This window comes from Aulonocara stuartgranti (genome assembly GCF_965226115.1).
Source record: "Aulonocara stuartgranti genome assembly, chromosome: 13".
Lineage (NCBI taxonomy): Eukaryota > Metazoa > Chordata > Actinopteri > Cichliformes > Cichlidae > Aulonocara > Aulonocara stuartgranti.
The window spans coordinates 12407827-12430991 of NC_138949.1; the positions used below are offsets into that span (position 1 = coordinate 12407827).

The following is a 23165-nucleotide window of genomic DNA, read 5'->3' on the forward strand; positions in this document are numbered from 1 at the left end:
ATGTGACATTCTTTGCCCCTGGAAAGTGACTCACACTGCCGTTTTGTTTAGTAAATGCAATTATGGACCGGTTGAACCGTTCTCCTTTTCTTTGAAAAAGAGTCACGAAAAATACTCTTTCACTTTCCTTTTTTTGTGTGTGTGAGTGCTCTGTATGACCAAACAGGGTCATGTTCACAGTATGGACACAGGGCCTACGTGTATGGAAACATGACTGTCACAGGAAATGTTCAACATGTTTCACAGAAACGCAGCCGAGCAAGAGGTGAGGGCGTTTTAGAGAGGCGCCCTCCCAGTGCTGCGGGCTAGTGTTGATGTTGGCTTCACGGTTGTCTCGGGGATGCCCAGAGTTTACCACTCTCTGGTTGCGAGGCCAGTAAAAAAACACTCAGAGCATGCTCAGATGCTCACAGACCTATGTCTGGACATGTAGGCTAACTCACAGAGAGCGATGAGGACTAAGTGATGTAACTTTATGAATGTAAGGAAAACGTCAAACAAACCCAAGAGGCAAAGTTAAAGACAAATAATTAGAGTAGCTCGGAATTTATATCATCACTCAGGGAGTGCAGACTGTTGGGTTTCCATATTTGTCTCAGTCATCTCTCCCACTTTTTTGCCCCAGGCTGTAGCAGCTGTAAAGCATTCATCTTTGTCTGCTCTGTCACTTACACTGTCTCTCAGCATTCATCATAAGGAACTCATTTTTCATAAATCTGCCAGTAAGGTCGCAGATTTTCAGCTAATTTCAAACACAACCCATATAAAGGAGACGGAACATTAATCCTACATATATCTTTTCGTTCCCCTACTGCTTAGGTATATTCAAACAACATGTAAAAAGGATTATGACAAAACTTGATATTCTTGCAAATACCAGATCAAGATATCATAAAAGCCAGCCGCACTAGGCTGCGAATGAAAAGCACTTGTGTGGTTTAACTTTATCCAGACTTGTGAATGCCAGTGGAGGTCCTTTTTAAGAAGTGGTGGGCTCTGTTTTCTGTCCTGTCAGCGTTGTGCATCTGCTCTCCACTGCCCCCCTTTGTTGGGCTTGAAGTATTGATAGTGATTATGTCAGAGACCCTATTTTCTAGTTCCCCTCATAAAAGCACTGCATATTTCTGATGATGCACACCAACTTGTGCCATTTTATATTGATTTTAGATTATTTTCTCATAAATCTTTAACCCCCAAAACAGTGGAAAGTATGTCATTTTGTCTAATGTCTATAGAGCCAGTAGCTCTCAGCTTGGTTCTGTGCTGTGTAGCTTTGCTGTCATATTCATGTCTGAGGAAAACTAACCATATACGTTCTCATCTGCAGCTAAAAGCAAAAGTCAGGGTGCTTATTTTAGATTACCTTTCTTCCAGTAGAAACTACCATGCAGGTCTTTGAGTGAGGCAATATAAAAGCACCAGAAAGCAACAAAGAGTCTTCAACTTGGCGCTAAGCCTATCAATAGTCAACTGGCTTCACACTGAAATCATTTCAAACTTCTGTTATTTATGTTAAAAAAATAATAATTTCTGGAATATTACCAAAAGCAAAAATCCAGTTTTATTGGAGCTTTACTGGGTTGAACCTGTTATTTGAATATGGTCGACACAATTAATTTTATCACAGATAAAAAAAAAGAATATTAAACTGGGATTTCATTAATTGTAGGTGAATAAACACCTTGAAACTTGAAAGGTGAGACGCAAACAGAAACAGCGTCAAAGAAACAAACAGCAGTGGCTTCCTTTCGCTCCAGGAAAGGTGAGAGGTAGGTACTCAGGGAGGAGTAATTATTCCCATCACTCTACCGTCACTGTATGGGCGTGAGAAAAAAAGCACGCATATCATCTTTTCATACAAGCCTTCGATGTGGGTGGTGTGGTAAAATGGTTTTAAGCTGATGCTGGACGATTTATCAAGTAGCAGAGAACAGGACTGGGCCTGTGGAATGAAGGAAATGTCATCTGATGCCATACGGGTTGTATGAGCCAAGCATCCGCAAGCCCATATTCTCACCTGTGTCCAAACACGCTGACTGATGACCTCCAGAGAAACTGAACACTGCCTCATATTAATATAACAATCTGCACTAGACACACACACACACATATACATATATATATATATACATGCATATATGTACACATACATTTACAACATATTTAAAGACATACTAAACCATTAAAAAAAAGTTATCATCTCATCACCTTGGGTCATGGCCAATGTGGATATTACTTTGATATGTTTCACTAACACCCCTATATACTGCTCTAAACATGACAAAACTGCCCCAAGATCCGATCTGATGTATCAGGTATCAAGATCACGGTGCCAGGCACCACTGGAGGTTACGAGGCTGTGACGAGCACCGCTGTAATACCGAGGTCCTCTGAAACAAGAGTGTATCTGAACTGCTTATCATATCAAAGCATGCTGATTAAGGCAAGCATTCATTTCAAGTGTTCACCTAAGCTGAGGAGCATGAATTGGTGGCTAAGCAACATATGTTGTAGCCGGGTGTTTGTGCTGAGTGCAGGCACTATGGCTTTTATCACACAGCAGCATTTTATGCCAAAGGACGGGACGGTTTCTTGTCTTATTTCAGTCCACAGAAGCTGAGCTGGTTATTGTGAAATAAGTGTGCTTAGTAGTATAATCAGCAGCCAGTCACAGGCATGGCAAAAGCAAATGCAGTAAAACAACGAGCTCGGAGGTGCCCGTGGAGAAAGAGCCCTCAATGTTTTTCGGGCAGGCTGTTCTGTTGCTCGTGTTTGCGTGGTGAAAAGGATCCTCTGAGGAAGCAGGAGAAAAAGATTAATGGGGCCCCTCTGCATGCACACTCGGATCAACGGGGATCAGGTGAGAAGGAGACTATCCAGATTACAGTGGAGGATCTGGGAATAGTTAACACTAACTTCAGCCTGTTTGATGAGGACTCTCTGACCCCGAGGAACAGCATGTCTCGCTCAGCAAGCTCTGTGTATGCCTGCTCAAGAGCTCTGAAAAAGAAAAGGCTGAAGCCTCTGTCTTCACTCTCTGTACAGCCCCAGGCTGAAGCAGCAGTCACTTCTAGCAATGGAGAAGATGATGAGCAAGAGGATGAAGTGTTGTCTGGAAGCAAGTTGGATCCTGAAAACTTTTTGACACCACCTGTCATCAATCTGATTCCACCTACGCCCTCTGACTTTGCAGAGATTGATAAATTCTTTGAAATGAATTCAGAGGAAAGTGTGACACACACAACTGGCATTGACGGAAGCGTTGCTGCTTGTGACCAGGACGAGGATAAAACAAAGAGTGTGGAGACTGAGCAGCCAAAAAAAGTATGTGTACTGGCTGAGAGTACGGCCAATAGTGAAGTCGAACCTGAGAGGGGCCTTAGGGATGAGCTTGGAGAACAAAGAGAGGCTGTGTCAATTAAAAATAAAGAGAAAACTAAGGGTGAGCTCTTCCGAACCACCTTCCAGGTGGCTCCTCTCCCTGAGCTTCAGGAAAAAAGTGAGTCTAACAGTTTTATTTAAATGTACACTACAGTTAGTCCTTTTCTGCCAGGAGCTAGTTGGATGAGAAGATAAATATCAAAGGATTTATTTTTTTTTTGGTTTTCAGTGGTGAGGTAGCACAGCCCAGCCTGGCCAAAACACTGAGACCACCTAGCTTAGCTTTGAATAGTGTCCCTTCAAAAACTTCAAAGCAGTCCTGTTTCCATGTTGCATACTCCAAAGTCAAAATATCTCGTGTTTTTGCATTAAACTCTGTCCAGGTAAGACTTTCAATGCACTGCAGACTGATCTCATAAAACACATTTGATGCATCACAGAAGGAAAGGCACAGATGCAAATAATAACGTAACGAGCTGACACAGCTAAATAGAGCACAGCTAAATATAAAGTTGGCAATGAGGCAAAAGAGAAAGAAAGAACAAAAGAAAAGTATGTGTTTCCTTTATCGTGTTTTATTTCAAGCAGATTTAAGTTGTTGTTTCCTTCTCTATCACAGGGAGCTTCAACACTGGAATAAATCTGTTACCATTTACTGAGCACAACTTGGGTGAGTTTTGATGACATGAACTTGCAAGTGGTTGTGTTTAAACCTTTTTTGTAAGCTTTAGGAAAAAAAACTTAGGTGTGAGGTAAATGACACCAGATGATGATTCTCTTCATCCAACCATTAAAGCTCCTGTGCTGCCTCGTGGTTTTGATCTTAGCTCCCTGTTCACATTAAAATTGCAGGCATTATTTGACACGGTTACAGTACCTCGAAAGCCTCCTTGGGGAGTTGCAGAAGTTCCCCTTTGTTGGAATCTCTTTTTTGCCATTGTGTGTGTATTCCCAGTGTGTAACTGGTCAAGCCGTTCCCAGGTTTTGGGTTCCTGTGACTCAGCATGCTCTCCTCCCTCTCTCAAAGAGATGACTCTCTTTTCAAACCAGAGCTGGACAATAACACTGGAAACGATAAGCATCGCTTTTGCCTATCCATTACATAAATGTGCTGAAAAGTTCTGAATCTCAAGCTTTGCTTTGTCACTGACCCTGTGTGTGTGTGTTTAAACAGTTGCCAAACTCTGTCACGCACAAACTTGGAGCGTTTAGTGTGTCTGCAGGTGTGGGTGCAAGGATGTAATGTGTTTGTCTGTGCCAACCAGTCAAGGGTAAGACATCTTATTTGCGTTTTGACGTGTCCCGATGGAGCCGACTCAGACTAGGAATGAAGTTCATCGTTCCATTGTTGGAGTTTTCACCCTTTTAAGGCAACATCAGGCCGGGTCCCTCAGCCTGCACCAAATTCCCTGTCCTTTGTTTTGGTTGGCATTGAGGGGTACAGCTACCCTCCATTACCATTCTCAGACACATCTCCATCTTGTGCCCATTCTGCCATTCATGGTGAAAAGAAGTCATGGATTCAGACTGGAAGCGATTTTCTCAGCACTTCAAAGACACACTGTCATGTCTGAGGTCGGCTAGAGGATGGTGCTCCTACATGTCTTCGCATTAAGCCAAGATTCATCACTTTCCTTAGGTGGCTGTTCAAGTCAAGGCGGTTGTGTTTTGCACTGAGTGTTCTGAATCTGCTTTGCAGCAGACTAGACTTTTGATCCTTCCCAGAGTGACTCAAGAGCAGCCAGGTGATGAAGAGAGTGCCAGCTCGCTGCCCCCCCTCTATGCACTTCACTGTCTCTCCAGCTCTCAGACAAGATTCCACTGCTGACACGCATAAACCAATTACGCTGTCTTATCTGATTCTGACTCCATCTGAACCCCAATCCATGTCAAACCAGCCTTTCAGAGACAGGCCCCTGAAATGAAAAACACGCGTTAAAGATTTTTGTGTTGTTGTAATCTATTTGAACAGACTACTGTTTTTGAGTTCTCAGAGGGGTCCTGACACTTTAGTCTCAAAACATATAGTTAAGTCAGAGTAGTCACAATCACATCACTGCCTTGTGCTGCCTGAAAAAGCCAGGCTTTGATGTCATATTCTCAGCCTCATTCATCTTGCTTGTTATGATAGCAGATAATAAACATATCTGCTCGCTGACCAAGTGACATTTGGAAAATAGAAGAATATGCACTTTCTGTGGGAAAGAACGTGGGCTGTCAGAGAAACATGTCATCAACCAGACAGACTTTACTGTGTTGCCCAGCAACTCCATCTAGCTGCGTCCAGTATCAGCACTGCAAGTAAACCTGGTGACCTGGGCGCCAGAAAAAGGACACACTTGCTTAAAAGGAAGAAAAAGGACTTGATTGAATTGCTTCTTCCTCTTCTTTTTAAAAACAAAACAAAAACACAGCTCTAATAATGAATTTTGCATTTATTGACTGACTTTTTCTTTGCAGATGACCTGACCAACAGAGACTCAAGTTTCTCAGATATTCTCAAGCATGAACTTTGCCCGCTTCCTCACACCACCATGATGGCTACATTTGCTCACCAAAAGGTAAGGCTATCAACCAAAGTTTTTTTTTTCATGATTGCTTCATACTCTGTAGTCTATAGTCTCCATCTTTGCTTAACGAGACTCAGGTAATATACAGAGCATCTACTTTAAGATATCTGACCTTTGCTCAAGAGATGCTCTGTATGAAGTCAAAATTACAGACTGTCTGTAAAGTGAATCTGCTTTTTCCTTGACAGAGGCCGATAACTCGTTCGTGCAGTCTCGAGGACAGGCTGACTAGGAGTGCCACTTTCCACGGTTTAACTCAGACCACAGATCGACGCCATGAAGAGGAGGGGTCGCCAAGACAGCGACGAATAACTGTCGGTGATTCTGGTAATATAATATGGCCAAGCAAGCTTTGTTACTACATAATACTACTATTCCAACTAATTAGAAACACAACCTTACAAGAAGCTCATCTGTTTTTCTTTGTGTATTTTGCACAGCATCCTATATGCCTCATTCTAAGGATCAGAATGGAAACTTTTCCGAGAAGGTACTGTAAATCATCAAAGCCGAGCCTTCAGGGTGGCATCAGCACACAGCCCAGAGCTGCTGCAATTATAGAATATACTCTGTTTATATTTCCCAGCTCCCTTGATCTGTCAAAGCAATGACTCAACAAATAGTCTCAGGATTTTAGTCTTTGTGTCCAGGATTTGCCAAGCAAGATTGCTTGTATCCTTAGCAATCTACGTGTTAGCCGAAACACAAGAGAGCACAATTTTTTTTCAAGGCCAATCACTCACGTCCGGTATTTGCTATCTCCAGGCATTAACAGTCATTTAAGCAATTGTGCAACTTGTATCTTAAGCAGCCACATCTCACGCTGGAGCGCCATAAAAGTGCTGATGCTATGGATTATTTGCATGGTTTAATATGTTGTTTTTGCTGTGTCATGCAACATAATGGGGAAATCCCACAGAAGAGGCAGACTTCATATATTTAATCATAGTTACTCTGTAAAGCTTTCCTTGAAGGGGACATTGTAGGTTTTTCTTCCAGGAATGTCATAAACAAAACAAAAAAAAGACAAAAAATCTGACTAAGGGAACAATTGCACAAAACCGTGTGTTTAGGGTCCCCACTTAACTAAACATTTCATTGTCTTTGACAAAAAACATGTTTACAGTTAAACACACAAATATGTCTTTTTGGTGTAATATGTCCAAACCCTTATATCCAACGTAGTCATACTAATTTCCATTAAAGCTGTGATTCAGATGAATACACGTCTGGAATTTCATTGTTATGTCTTGATGTTTTACCACCTACTGACTTGTTGTTGGGGTTTTTTGTTGTTTTTTTTGCATCCAGATGTTTGAGTCACAATCGTCTTTGTGCGTCATTTCCTGCTCTCAGGATTTTCCAACCGCTACTACTGTTTGGACTGAAAAAAGACCCCCCAAAATCCCCAAAACAGTACAGAACAACTGCTCAAACAGTAATCAGATCGTTTTAGGAAGTTAAAATAAAGTGATCTGATCTGTGCAAATAAAAAACAACAACAAGAACAACAACAAACAGATAAGATCGGTACGACTGCAATTCAGTAGAAGTGGTAACTGCACGAACAAGATTACAAAAGAACGTAAAAGTATTGTAGAGTGTTAAGTTTTGGCCTGAGCTGTGCCTGATGCATCATGGCTCCTCATGGCAAAGAACTGACTGAAGCGAAAACGAATGAGCCAAAACACAGCTGCAGCAGCACTTAGATGATATCAGAGGAGTCATACTACCAATAACGCAGCCATCCTTGCAAAATTATTTCACACAGTAATGGCTGTTTATGTGAACTTGCAGCATAGCAAGAAGCCCATATGTGTGGGCAGCGCATGCTTTAGTCAGATAATATCAAAATAAAGCCGAAAGTTATGCTTTCAGTACACACCCAAGTACACACCCCAACAGTCAACATTTTTTGGGAAAAACTATTTTTCCAAAGAAGAAGGTAAAATAATAAAACTCCTACAGCAAGGAGTTGCTAAAGAGAAGTGTATGAAAATTATTACAAAATTTTTGCAACTTGCTGGAAAGCAGATTTGTGCAAGACTTATATCAGGGAGATTTAATATGAAATAATACAAAAATATGATTTCATTTTGGATAATTCACCATTCTAGTTGAAATACACAGAGATATACACATTTTTTAGTACACAGCTGTATGCCAAAACTCATAACCAATGGTTTATAGATGCTTGTGTGTATGGTGTAATGCTATACACTCAAAAAATATGAATGTCCAAAATGCTGACTTTAAGTAATTTGATTACACGTAAATTTCCCATGGAATTTGTTACATAGGTACAGTGTAAATCGTTAAATGTAATGGAATCAAGCATGGGTTTTTTTTCTTAATATTTAACCATTTGAATAAATAAACCTTTGCTTTGATGTACTTCAGTTGCACTTTACTTAAAATTACTGCTTCCTGTTTATGAGGGCAAAGAGTCATTTTTTTTGAGTGTATATACTTGTGTGGTGTGTTTTCACACACTTGCTCCACGCCTTTGTATAATCTGGTACAAGTTAGCAGCTGTCTAGCCTCTCCTTCTCCCCAGGATGTAGAGAGGCAAGTGGCCAAATCTTTCAGGGATCTGAACACTGAAGAGGTGTGCCAGTGGTTTACCAGTACTGGACTACAAAAGTGTATCCCTCTCATCAAAGGTAAAACACCGTCTACTGACAATGCATATTGGTTTCTTTTTAGTGTAGATGGAATAAACTGTAATTAATGAATGCTATTAAATTGAGATGGAAAAATAGATGAGGATATAAGAGTATTAAACCTCTTAAAACTGAAACATGTCAGTGTCTAATGCATAAAAAGAGGAACGTCTTCAAGAAAGTCCTGTCGATTAAATCAAACAGCCTACTATCCATAGTATCTGCCCTCTAAAATATGATGCATGTGTTTCGATTGCATTTTGAATATTACATGTCTTAACAATACCTGATTTTCAGGTCTTGATTGTTGCCGTTTACAGTTTATTGATGGCTGTTAAAATCAGCTGATACATGAATAAATGCTTGTTGCAGAGGCAAATCTGTGTGGTGCAGACATGGCGTCTGTAGATGTGAACACTCTGGACACCCTCCACATTAGCACAGTGGAGGACAGGGAGAAGTTGCTGTCGGCCATTTATAATGAGCTTCACCCTCCCAGCACGGTGACTCAGAGAATCGACTCATTGCTCGGTATAGTTACTATGTCAAACTATGTCAAATAATAATTCATGCAATGAACAATGTAACAATGTAATTTATTGATGTTTTCCTTTTTAAACAGAATCATTGGGGCCTGGTGATGTGGAGACATTCACTGCAACGCTGGTGTCAATGACTAAGTCCAAGTCTTCTCCCCATCTGAGCTGTTTGAATACAAATCGGCGTTCCTTCAAGCTGAGGTGAAGCCACTCATGTAATGTGAATTCCAGAAATTTAAAAAAAGTAGCAAAACAAACACAAAAACAATTCATCGTTTTAACCTGGTAATCTAATTCTGCTACAGAAACAACAGCCTAAACAACGCAGGGCAGAGGAGTGCTCAACTAATAGAGATTACTATCAACGGTGAGTACTAAAGCTCAGTTTGCTAAGATCTTCAGTGTCTGCACTCTTTGCAATGAATGGATGTGAATGTTAAATATTCAATTATGTTTGCATAGGCAACAGACACTGAGGATGAAACAGGAGTCATCTTTACCTGTGATTTACTTTTGTGTTTCAGCGTCAGAGCGAATAGTTCATCTCAGAACCCCGAAGGAAACAACAGTGGGAAAGATTATGGACTCGTGCATCAAGATGCTGGGAATGACAGAAGACAAGAGTCTCTTCACACTAAAAGACAAGCAAGGTTCACTGAGCGTTATTCAAAAACACTAAGCCATACTGTTTACGCAGTAAACGTGTTAAATATATGATTTAATTTGAAGGTTCGTCGGAGGAGCTCTCACCAGATCAACAGATTGGGACTCTACTTCCATCATCATCATCATCATCTGCAGCAGCAGCAGCGAGCAGTCAGCTGGAACTGCACTTGGTTAAAAGGGTAGATTAAAAACAATCATAATAAACAGTCCAGCATAAAACTCAAAAACACCAAAACAAAGCTTTCTGTATGATTTTTTTTTTTTTCAATTGTAGGATAAACCGACTGCTTCTGCATCCCAAGACAGTCCAGAGGAGAACAGCCCTGATGAAAATCACAACATTAACAATGACATCCGAGGCAAACAGCTGGCTAAAGAAGAGCGGATCAGGGAATTAAACCAACAAGTGGCCTCACTACAAAATGTCATCCGTCAGGTCCATATCTGTGTTTAAAAAATGCGTAACACTAAAATTATTGTACTAAATTAATATTAAACATCGTGATCTGGTTGATCTTTACGTCCCCAAAAGGTCCAAGAGCTCCATCATGGCCTGGTAGCTTTTTGCTCAGAGTTGAAGAGCATGGATGGAGACACGAATGTCGATGCACTTGGCTCTGCTGAGCTGAAGCAGAGACTGGAGCTGGTTAACAGAAGACTGCAAGACAAAAGGCAGAACCTGCAGACCCTCAGAGACAACATTACCGACTTCACAGCTGACAAGCAGAAGTAGGAGGACCATCACCTTTAATTAGCAACTTATTTAACGACACAAATACTTAAAAAAAAGAAGAAGCTTTTTTCACCTTCCAGAGACAAAGTACAATTTAGAAATACAAGCACCTGTTGTAGTAGTTAATGATCTGTTGAGACTGTAGTAAATGACATTTACCTGAACCACATTTGTTTCTGTGTATGTGAGCTTGAACTTCCACGAAATGTGGTTCCTTTGCTTTTCAGGCAGTTGGAGGTTCATCTCTTGGAAAAGATGAAACTGAATTGCTACGTGTTTAAGGAGGAAATCTGCATCGTGCATCTCAATCGACAGGCGGCTCAGCTCCACAGCGCTTTGCAAGAAAGCCACGTTAAGGTACTGCTGATAAAACGAACCTTTCATCGATTTATTTTTAGTGCTGCTGTAGAGTTTAACTGGCACAGCGAAGGCCTGCAGGACTTTAATCAACAGCATGTGAACTGCAGTTACACCAATATGTGGGAAAGCTCTATGGTCTGAGTCAGAGAATGTTTTGACTGCTAAAAATAAACAATGAGAAGCTGATGTTTGCACCAAAACAACTCTAAATATTGAGAAAGGCATGCGTGGTATGGGATAATAAAATGCTACTGGAGAAAAAAAAAGGTCAAATTTGGAGCTTTCGGAATTTCATGCCATTGCGCATGCTGTCCCTAACCATATCAGAGCAACTCGTGTTCCTGACCTTTGCCCTAAAAATCGAAGCCAGACTTAGAGGATAAATTTACCTGCAGAACAAGTGACAGTGACGTTCACACATTTGATCCGACTGGTGACTGAATTAGACAACACTGGGAGGGGTGGTCTTGGCCTCTTGAAGTGGAAGGCCAATATCTGAGACTCTTAACTTTGGTCCTCTGAGTGACACACAGTGTCTGCTCTGTTTCATTAAGCTGCGCACTTATCCCCGCTGTGAGAATGAGTACACAATGCAGAGTGAAATCCATTGTACGAACATGCACTTTTTTTTCCCCTGAGAAATGATGTTTAGCGCTGACATTCGAGAGCCTGTGACCATACCAACAATGGAATGCGTGTGACAAAAGCCACTTGGAGAGAGCAGTGGCGAAACGGGCCAGCGTGTGTAAAAGTATCTCCATCTATCCCCCGAGGTGCCCACTTTTTTTTTTTAATGTGGCCCTTTTATCCTGCTGGAGAAGCCCTAACGAGGTGCCATGAAAGGACACGCGCGGCTTCGGCTTTGAAAGGTGCCCCGTGTCACGTTGCCACCCCAAGGCAACGCTTTTTTAGGTGGTGAGTTTGTGGGAAAAGCAGCAGTGCTAATGTTTATCATATGACCTAATCAGAGTTAACACACAGGTCAGAGCTGAGGAGCAGCCTGGGAACTGATAGAGCTGCTGTTCAAATAAGGAACAGACCGCCTTGTGTTTGGTCTTGTAGACTGCCCCACATTACAGACAATAAGGAAATATTTCATCATCGGCAGTCTAATCTCCCGGATCTATTGCAACTGGAGAGCATCAATAAAGCAGCCGAAGGGGAAGGCGAAAGAGAAACAGAGGCGCGGAGCGAAGGGAGGAGGGGAACGACAACAAATGGAGGAAATGACTTTAAATAAGCAGTTTAGCTTGGACGACTCAAAAACTTCAGAGAGATTATTAAAGTGGGGAAGTTGGGAGAATTATGTTTCACCCAGGCTTGAGTCGTGCTTTGAGCGTGGGTCACGTTTTGAGAAGAATCTCCCACCTTTTATTTCTATTTTTTTGCAGTGACATGCACGAGTTTAGGAAACGGAGAGTGTGTTTCCGCTTTTTATGTAGACAAAGTCATCGTACAAGCTGCGGTTTATCAGTGTGGTCACAGTGTCTCCCAATTCTCTATCCCTCATTTTCTTTCCCATAAGACCTCTGCTCTGTGCACAGCCAGGGCATCTGCATTCACAGTGACAGGACTGAATGTAGATCTACTAACACCCATCATTTCAAATGAAATATAATCCATACCACTTAGCGTCTATGTTATTTAGCCTGTCAGAGAATCTTTTCTCACTCTGAAACAAAACTCTTTCACAGATGATGTTTTAAACGGTCGCATTTGTGCAATATACGGCAATATTTCTTGTCGCCGAGCAGACGTGTGAGTGATTCCCACCTGAATGACCTTTGTGATCTTTCTGTTTGTGTTTTAATTGCCTGCTTTTGGTCTGCTCATGTGTCTGGTGGGGGAGGAGATGTGCTCCATGTCTAGCTCAGGTAGGCTGGGATTTGATCAGCTTTTGTAGGTAAACAAGAAGAATATGAAGAGAAAATTCCTCGGGTTCTTGGCGTGCGTCCAAAACGGAGCAAGCCGAGAGGGAAAACGCTGGGCATTAGAGTCTGTTCCTCGAGGGGCTTCGGCTGCGTTTCCGTGGATATATCCTGTCTGGCCCACTTGTCTGAAGAAAAGAGAAGCCTTAGCTTTGACCCCTGACCCCGAAAAAGCGGCATCCATTGCTCCGAGGCATTCACACGCCATGCAGGGGGGGAGGGGAGTATGCCAAGAGGCTGGATAAGTGAACATTGGAATTCAGCGGTCGGACTCACAAGTTATTTCGGATCCCTGCAAGCTACTTGTGGTGCGATCGCTTCCCAAGCTAATCATTACATCTTGGTGGTCTCCTGGCTTTGACGCAGCCTGGGCCTTTATCTCCCGTAGATTTCCACGCATGATATCTGTAATCTTTTTAGTTTGTTTTCTAAGAAACAAAAATAATGAAGTTAAAAGTTTATCTTAAGAAAATGGTAACTGAGTTAGCTTCATGTTTCACTGGCACAGAAGCTGGTTTGGAAGTCAGTCCTTGTATAGCTGGCAACCTACACAGAGGAAGAAGAGGAAACCTGAACCCTATACTGAGAATGGTCTCTCATTATTTTGTAAAAATCTATGATGAAGCCGGAGGCCGTCTGTAAATGAGTATTACTGAGTGGTATTAATCTTCTCTGAACTTTCCTGAAAATCAGCTGTGGCTGAGACTTCACTACTCAGGGTTTGTGTATCTATTTACTGTAAGTGAGACATGGGACGCTGCAGATTTTGCAATAAATTTGTATCACTCCACTGCAAATGCCTTCAAATCTCAACCATCTGTCTCTAAGCTGTCTCTGATTGCTTGCTTTAAGGAATACGCTCTTTTTCTGCTTTCAGGAAAAGGCTCGAAAGAAGACTTCACCCATTGGTAGCTTGAGCCAGCTGGTGTCACCGCAGCGTCCGGCCATGCTGCTGGTCGTACAGGAGAACCAGAACCCTGATGGCCGTTACGGCTTCTCCTGTCGCTATGGGGAAGGCAGCGGACTTGTGGTGGTCGAGGTGGACAACTCACAGCTCTGTGTGGATGACAGGTGACTCAAACAAAAACAAAAAACGTATTCATAAATGCACGCTAGTTAGTGAGAGCGGAGCTCAGCATCTTACTCATTTCACCCATTCTTTCATTCACTCTGTCTCTGCGCGTGGTAGCGATGGCAACCCATCAGAAAACAAGCAACATAACGCAATACTTGGATGCAGAAGAGAGTGAGAGGGAACAGATAAAAGAACTTCATGCAATTAAGAAATTATAGAATTACAGCGAGTACGAACTGTGCTTAGAGACACTGCCCATCATTTAAAACAATACTGCAGGGGAAAAAGAAGTCTGTGTGACAGAATCACAGTAGCTGAAAAGAGTCTTTCAGGCTCGCTGTTTGTGTTCCTTTATCGCAGCATTCGCGCCAATGCTCTTTACACAGCTAATGAAAAAATACAAGGAGCTGCTCTAAGTTTAACCTGGGTGTCTATAAAGAAAAACTAATAGAGGGCTTTTAACGAGCTCTGTGTAAATGTGTAGCTTTTTCAGTTTTAATGCTCTGTGATTTGAAGAGCATTTTTTGTGTGTTGCATAAGCCGAGGTCTTACATTTACCTGCAAAGATGTATTTTTTCTCCATACATAACTGGAAATAAAGATCTAACACGTTATCTTTGCATGTGTGTGTTTTGCTATCAGATTGGTGGAGGTGAACGGTGTGTCGGTGGTCAACTCAACACACGGAGAGCTGACCGACCTCCTGCGGCAGGGCCCCAGCATTCAAGTCGTGGTCCTTCGTCAGCCTCCGCCTGCCCTCCCCTCCCCTCCGTCCCTGCAGCACATGGTCAGCTGTGATCTGGAGCAAACATGCTGCCCAGGGGGAGACGTGGGCAGCACAGAAACCCATCCTCAGCGCAGGGTGATAGCCATATGATGTCCAGTAATGTGAGATGCCATGTCGTCTTTTGTTGTTTTTACTGTACTGATGACACTATTCATCATAAGTTGTTGACAGCTGCCTTTTAGTTCAGAATATCAAATAGCAATACGCCTGTTTTTCACCATGTGTGCACCAGCTTGTTTTTGGTATTTATTAGCATGAAATGCATTTCAATGTATGCCTGGAGGAACAGCTATTTAAAAAAAAAAAGCAAGACAAGAAAAGACTACATTTCCCTGTTTTATATCCTCTTTTGTTTTCAACTAAAACGAAGAAGCACAGAGTCTGACAGTTTCACTCCACTAGATATGTGATAAGCATTTCTTTTAACATCCACCAGAGTAGTTACTGAGGGTGTCACAATGTAAGACTGATTACTGTGCATGCTTCAACTTTTTAAAAACACATGTAAGGCTGGAAATAGTCTTACAAAAGTGATCTAATTTACAGGCACATCCAAAAGCATCCTGCCTGCACAGGTTTGTCTCTTAGATCGTCTGGTCAGCGTTCGGAGCAAAATATTTCTTAAAAAGATGAGTCACACCCCCCATCCCCTTTCTAACTTGTAATGTAATCCACTGTGCTGTAGGAATAAACCCTTGAGCCCGGAAATGCCTCATTTCTCAGCCTCGTTCTCCCTCGTAAAGTGGCAGTGGATCATGCAAGTCTGACAGAAAGACAGCAAAAACACTACCAAACCCTGACCCAGACCCCAAGGGTCCAAAGAGCCTGAGAGGAAGAGTGATGAGACCAGTTTGGCTTGTCAGTTGATGAGAAAGGTCACAGGTCAGTCACCGACACATTTGTGCCTTAATGGTTTTGCAATCAAAGCCAAATGAGCTCCATATAATCCAGATGATGAGAGAGATGGTATTTTCTCGTTGCCAAACAGACCCGCAGCGAGGGAGGAGCGTGATACTGGCAAGCTGGAGATTTGAAATGCTTAGTCACAGGCATGGGAAATTGAAGTCAACCGCGCCACAACATGTTCATCTACCCACTGACACATATGAACCAAAATGACATACTTTGGGAAGGATAACAATACAATGAGAAGTTATCCAAAGCCACAAAACAATGCAATAGCAGGGTGTGGACACTTATAGCTTCATAGCAAGGCTGTGGGAGACTGAAAGAACTGAGAAAGGGAGGAAGAGTGGGAGAGGAATTAAAAATCATGATCACGCTCGCTGTCAAAATAACCATGTAGCAGCAACTGAAGTCAGTCTAGCCTATTCTTCCATTCGGGGTAGAGAGACGAGGAGAGAAATTCATAGCTCAGTAAAGTTAAGCCACACAGAGACAGAAGGCAGAGGAGAGAATGTGTCATGGCTGCCTTCATGGAAATAAATTAACACTGGAGAAAATGAGGCAAAATCCTATAAACACTACTGCTGGAAAGAGAACATGGGATTCCCAGTGACCAACACACCCGAGAACACACACTCGCAGGCTTTGATACCCCGGCTATAAACTACTGCAGGCTGTCAATCTGACAAAAAAAAAAAAAATTAGGAGAAATCCATCTGGGTGAGTAACTGAAGTGACAACATGAGACCTGCTAAAGTCTTCAAAGTCAAAAAGATGAGCTGCGGGAGCTTACATTCTACTGTACACTAGTCGGGAACATCTGCAGTGAGTTTGAAATGTATACTGGCCTCTTCCTATTCTGCTGAGGCGCCTCAGGTTGACCCAGGCTGTACCTGACACATAGTGGCACAGAGCAGCTTACGCTGCATCTGGTTTGCCTTAGCAGCCTCGATAAAGCTACATCCAGCACATGCTGATAAGCTCAGAGAAGAGCCCGCTGTGGCTGGATTTCTCTCTTCCACCCAGCGAGCCCGAGCTTCCCACTCCTCAATCTCCGCTCCCTCCCACCTCCGTCAACTCTCTAACCACCTCATGACATTTAAGGGTGCCTGGCATCCGTTTGAAGTGGGAGAGGGGGCATTAGCTCTGGTTTCCTGCCCAAATCCCACACAACCCAATAAAATGCATGCAGGTCTGAAGCGAACCAAAGGAATTCCTTTTCACTGAAACGTTAAACAAACAAGTTTGGCATTTAGCCTCATATTACACTTTACAGTACAGAGCATTGTTTCCTAACGCAGAAACAACTCGGCCTCCTTGTTTTCTTTGTAATAATAATGCTCTTGTGTGTTGTGTTTGTATCCGCTCCAAAGACTCCAAATTACAGTTCACTGCAAATGTTAATTACAGTACACAATAATTGTTAATTCATGTAAAACAATTCATATTCGGGCGATTATGTAGCTTTGCGGTTAAGGATTATGTGACAATTCAGCTCTGCACCATCCCGTCTCTTATATTTCAGTAATCACTCAAGTGCAGTGGGAGCTAGGAAGGTCAGCCTCAAATCCCAGGGGCTTTTGATTTCATTTTGCTGAGGTGGAAATGGGACCTCTGCCTTTTCCTCCGGCAGATCTCACACTAAGTAGCTCCACTAGGCACTTGAGAAAGTCCCCGGTCTCCTGGTGACCACTATTTTATATTATTTGACCTTTGTCTCTGGTTTATTCTCCCCTGCGTTCATTACCACAAGGAGGATGTGAGGAAATACTGCCATCTACTGGGAATCCCACAAACATCAGTGATGCTCCCACAATTGTCTTGTTGGTGCGCATGAGAAAATGCCTCTTGGGCTTGATTATGAAGTGATTCTGATTAGATCCCATTATTCATACAGAACAGGGAATGTATAACAATTATCCTCCTCGTGTGGATGAATTCTCGAGGTTGGGAAAAACACATTTTGAACAGTAATCAGTAATGTAATCTTCTGATAGATTTATTTGAATAATGCGCAAAATAGATGCACGTCTTCCTTGTCCAGGTGCTGAGCTCAAAACAAATCGACTGCAACTTCTGCACAACGGCTCATAACGCTGATATTACACAGACTTTAATAACTTCAGTGGCCTCATGATTTTTGCATATCTAATATACATATAAAAAACAATTAAGTCAAACATTTATTATCATATTTCTGAATTCTGGCTAATTTCAGCTTCGTCTGAAAAACCCTGCATGCATCGCTTCTTAAAAATATAAATAAACCCCTGTTTACTCCATCAACAATTTCTCACTCATCCAAGAACTCAAACAATCAGCATTTGCAGTGAGATCACTGAATATATTGAAACCCTGCATTTATTCGTTTTCCCCTATGCCTGCAACACGAGCACGGCTGCTATGTAAATGAGAGCTCGTCTCAGCTTATTTACTGTGCAACACAAGCATGATAAAGAACAACATGAGTAATTGATGGCTATACTTTGTGCTTAATGTTGGCTTAACTACCCCAAATGACCGTGTATAGGTTAGATATGACATAAGCTCCCGAGAGACATTTAACACTCACAGTGCAGCTTAATTAAAAGGGTAATGAAAAGGCCATTAGGATTAAGTCTAAGGTGTGTTTTGGATGAGATAAATATGTTGGGGAAATCGCTTTGTGTAGCTTTGCCAGCGGGCAGTGATTGAGAAAGGTCAGCATAAGGTGTTAAGTCATTTTCCCATCTATTCTCTGAAATATAGAGAACATAATGGTCCGTGTCTCCGTCCAGTGAAAGGTTTAATTAAAAGGAGATGAAGCTGGTGATAAGAAAAATCATTGTGGGATGAGTGGCAGGGATATTTTGAATTGTGTAGAAGAATTGTAGCACAGACTATAAAGGGGGGAAGGAAATCATATGAAAAAAATGAGGTGGATAATACATAAAAAGGGTTTTAAGCCTCTGATGATCCGTGGTTTCCTCTCTTCTTTTAGTCGCTGCTGTTGGGTTTACTTGTATAATAAAAAGGAAATATCTTCCCACACTCTGAACAACAAATAGTTCATTTATAAACCTCCGGGCAATTTCTGGCAGTGGGAACCGTTCTGGCATTACTTCTATGCTGTGAGTAGGCTCATCGAGGAAGGAAAGGAGAGGCAGTGAATAAACAAATCCACAAAAAAACCAAACCAGGAATTGTCATGTGTTTGGCATAAATAATCCTACAATAAAGACAGAGTATCCAGTATTGAAACGATCGACACAGGGAAATGATGGGTGTCCATGTTATGACTTGTGATGTGCATAATTCAAGTAAGAGCTTGATTTCGTGTACTGCATTGCAATTCACTTTGGTGTTGTAAAGATGATTACAAATCCTGTCTAGCCACGCAGCTCAGTCCCTCGTGATCCTCCTCTGATTATACTCTAGGTGGCAGTAGAGGTCTCAAAATCCTCCCTGTTAGCTACAAGAAATGGCAAACACTCTGAAAGTCTCTCAGTGAAACCCAACACTTGCAAACAGGGATGTTTCACAAGCATCCACGTTTGAAAGAGTGCCAGGCAAATCCTTAGCTCGAGCTGATTATTTGCTCCTCTATGGTTTGGAAAGTAGGCCAAGGCACCACTGATTCGGATTTGCAATAAAGGTTTAACACAAGCCAGAATAAAAAAAAAAAAAAAACCACATATCAAGCTGAAGAACCGACATTCTGATATACGAATATCAGGTTAAGGTTCTTCGTCCTCAAGTAACTGATTTTAGAGACATAGTCTTTAAATAGAGTTACTACATGCTGTTTGCATCCTAGTTTCAGAATAAATTCAACTGAACTCAAAAGGCTAAAAACAGTAGATGTGAACTTTCAACAGAAGATGTCTTTGGTGCCATACTTGTTGCTTTTAACACATTATATATGAAATATAACCCCAGCTAGTTCCTTCAAACTGACATCACACACTATCTTCACAAATGCACACTTAGCGTGACGAAGCAAGCTGCATGAAACAGTGTGCTTGACTATATATTATTTAATGTGATTTTATGGGCTGCACACTGAGGCACAAACACACACACACACGAACAAATAAAAGGGTTTACGTGGAGTGGTTGATGGCGAGTGAACAGGCCAGAAGAGATGGAAGAAGCACACCGGGGGGAATGATGAGAGGAAATGATGCGCATGATGAGTGCTGAATGGTTGGCCAGTGGGACAGACCCTGTCAGACTGTCTGCTAAAGGGGTGGAAGACACAGAGAGAGAGGACAAGAAGGAGAGACAGAGAGAGCACAAAACAGCAGGAGCAAAATGATGATCAGTGTCAAAATTCTATTACTCTGTGACAACCAACCAAGGTTTCCCCTGTCTCGTTCACGAGCACAGTGACTGTGCTCCATCTCTGTCGCGCGGCTACAGCAGACCGCCGGGCGATTACTAACTCGGAGGTTTCGCACATAGAAAAGCAGGCCAGTAAGATGTTTTATTTAACTCTTATTACATAAATTCTGCGTCGTAGTTCATATTCCTTTGCGCGGGTATTTCTGTAGCACAGAAATGTCTGCGGCTCCCGGTACTGTATTGAGCGTCATTTGCTGCTCTTATCTTCAAGCTTTTCATCTGCAGAGCGGGCCCTCACACAGAAACAATGATGACCCAGTTCTGAGTTTGTCTCTGTCTTACAGCCAGTTCTCTTCTGTCCTAATCATAGTCCCTGAGCTCCAAGAGCTGCAGCGCTACCGAAACATGGGAGGGGAGGGGAGGGGAAGGGGGGCAAGGAAAGATAAAAAGAGAGGGAGCGGCAGAAAGAAAGTCAGCATAAGAAGGAGGGAAGAAAAACGTAATCTCTGAGGAGGAAGAAGAGAAAGGTTGACAAAATATAAGGCTGGATGGATAGATATGTTCACGTTTAGAAATAGAACGACAGAGAAGGTTAAACCACTGTACCTTCTCTGATTAGTTCCCTATGGAGAGCACATCTAAAGGCAGGATTGATGCCATGACAGGTTGGAGAAAAAGGCAAAAGGAGGCCTGATGCACCGTGCTCCTTCATCTGCACAGATGTCTCTGGAGATACAGGAAATCAGGTCATTCTGTTCCTCATCAGGTGTGACTATTCATTCGCTAGCAGGGTTGAGGAACCCTGTTGTGCTTATGTAATACATAACACAGGACCGCACTTCTCAGCAATCCACCTGAATGTACAATAAGCGCATCCAGCTATACGCTCAGATCATTTCTTTTCTTTAATAAGTTGATCTTTTGAAAAAGAAAACAAAGATGTTGGAGTGACATAAAAGCTGTAAGGCAGCTGTTTGTAATCAATGGATTTTCTTGGAATCAACAAGCCTGACAAACTGCAGCTTTTTTCACAGTGCCGTGTCCTGAAAATATGCCTAAACGAGTTACATATACTGCAGTGACTTTTTCTGATGCTTTATTCAGGATGCATGTCTGAAGCACAACATAACCTTCCTGTATAAGTGAGGAGACGCACATATTCAGTTCACAGTTTGGTTCAAAATGTGTCTGCAGTTGCTTTTGAAATTGGTTTTAGATTTTCAGAAATGCTTTAACAGTTTGAGTTTTCACATATTTCCCCTCCTTACCGACAAGATCGATTCGACTCCTATTTCTGTCTTTTCCGCTAATGAGAAGCAACAGCAAGGAGGTAGGAAGCTTGGTCGGGAAACAGCAGGGAAACAGGCAGCTCAGCTCTCTCCAAAGGTTAAAAGCTAAAGCCCACTAATGTACAAGTTGTGTCTCTTTTATTTAACTGTACAATGAACCTGTTGTGTGCTAGCTTTTGGCATGGCTCTGGGATAATCACTGCAGCTTGTAAAGAAATAGTCCACTCTTTGCTCCACACTGTTTGGGTAAAATTCATACTTTAAACTCTGCTCCACTTTTTTGCTGAGAATCAATTTTTCCCCTCATCGTATTTCTCAGAACCGATCTCTTAAGATGCTCGAGGCTGTTTAGGCGTCTAGCTTACATGTGGAGTTGCATGTTGCATCATGGAAGCATCATATGCAGAATCTGGGAGATGATCTCCAAGTACGAGGAAAGCGGCACTACTCTGACAGTAGCTTCGTGTTAATGTCACTCAGATCTACTGTCAGTGATGCAAATGGACGGAAGAGTAAACAGTGGACAAATTGTGCATCCAGCATGAAACTCGCTCCCTCTCCCAGACACCCTTGTCACTGGGGTTAGTGCCAGATGGGGACTGTAGAGAGGGATTTGACCTTGCCCGTCTCCCTGTATCTGGCACAGTACTCAGCACAAGGATGATATTAGTTGACGATAAACATGTGGTTTATTGGGAAAAAAATATAGGCAATTCTATTAGAGAATACAAGGTGACCTCTTGCGTAGCATTTGAATGTAATGTGACCAGACAGGACAGCCAAAGTGGACCGTATGCTGTCTCTTTACATCCTTTGCGAGTGGGGGAGGGGAGGTGTGAATGAAATTGAGTGAGCGGTCAAGAGCGCCAAAGCTGGAGAGGCACAGAGTTGGCATGAAGCTGGCAACGAGCATTTTTTCTTTCTTTTTTTTTGGGGGGGGGGGGGGGGGGTCCCTTGCCTGGCAGTGTCTTTCTACTGGAGTAGATGGGCCACATCTCAATGACTCCTAAGCTGTCTGTATTATGCTAAGACATGTATCCTTGAGGGAGCATGGATTGGAGTTGAATGTCACACAAGGACGGAGATTTAGCAGTGCCAATAAAAGGATACCAGCTACAAGTCCTGGATGACGCACAGCCCTGCATTTACATAAATTTGTGTAAAGAGCCACGTTTACATCCGTTGATATTTCTTCAGCACACAATCACCGCTAAAATCTGCCTACTTTTTATAGCGCTGCAGTGAAAAGTTTAAAGTGGAAATTTAGAGCAATAAACATTGAATTGACACTATTTAGATGCATGGCTCCAAAGGCTAATAAATATAGACATCTGTGCTGAGTTTGTGCTGGTGCTATCTGGGAGTTTAACTGTGATATATATATCTCTGACGTGAAGAGATGAATTACACCCTCAGCTCATTTCCTTCTCCTTCCCAACCTTTACACAAGGTGACCTTGCGTGAAACATAATTTACAACTGAATGACATGTTTGCCGTTCAAACGGCTGCCAAGCTGCATCAGCAGCGCTTGTGTTGTGACATGCCGCTTAGCCGATCTGTACAACTAAATTGTACAATTCAACGACGGAGCAATTGCATCCATATGCGAGCCATCTGCTTTGCTTTCGCTGATCCTTTCTTTCCACTATGAGACTGCAAACAGCTATGGCACGTATGGTGGATAAACAAAGCGCAGATGTCATTTCAGTGTGATCAACAACTTCCAGCTTATCTTCCGGTAAATTGGGAGCTAAACTGCTGCAAAAGCAGTGGTGAATGTGGACTGGGTGCTGAACCAGAAATGACTTCATGCTAGCTGGCTTGTGATTTGCCCTACTATATTTACTGCGTGTAGTGCAACTGTAACCAAGATGCAACCACTAACTGGATTCCCTTGACTTCCCTTGCGGTCTAAATCACTGACAGTATTGGGTGCACCTTGTC

The 23165-nt window shown here is 42.3% G+C and overlaps 1 protein-coding gene across 1 annotated transcript; it reads left to right on the top strand.

Moving 5' to 3' along the window:
• Positions 1 to 2676: 2676 nt before the first annotated feature.
• LOC309720733 (uncharacterized protein) lies at positions 2677 to 15074 on the top strand (the record flags this gene model as incomplete). Its single annotated transcript, XM_082557869.1, has 16 exons — positions 2677 to 3499; positions 4001 to 4051; positions 5842 to 5942; positions 6140 to 6278; positions 6392 to 6441; positions 8509 to 8614; positions 8987 to 9145; positions 9237 to 9354; positions 9459 to 9520; positions 9678 to 9803; positions 9883 to 9998; positions 10094 to 10255; positions 10352 to 10548; positions 10780 to 10909; positions 13718 to 13911; positions 14558 to 15074. The coding sequence occupies 16 exons, from the start codon at positions 2677 to 2679 to the stop codon at positions 14790 to 14792; spliced, it is 2769 nt and encodes a 922-aa protein (XP_082413995.1). The 3' UTR covers positions 14793 to 15074.
• Positions 15075 to 23165: the final 8091 nt, after the last annotated feature.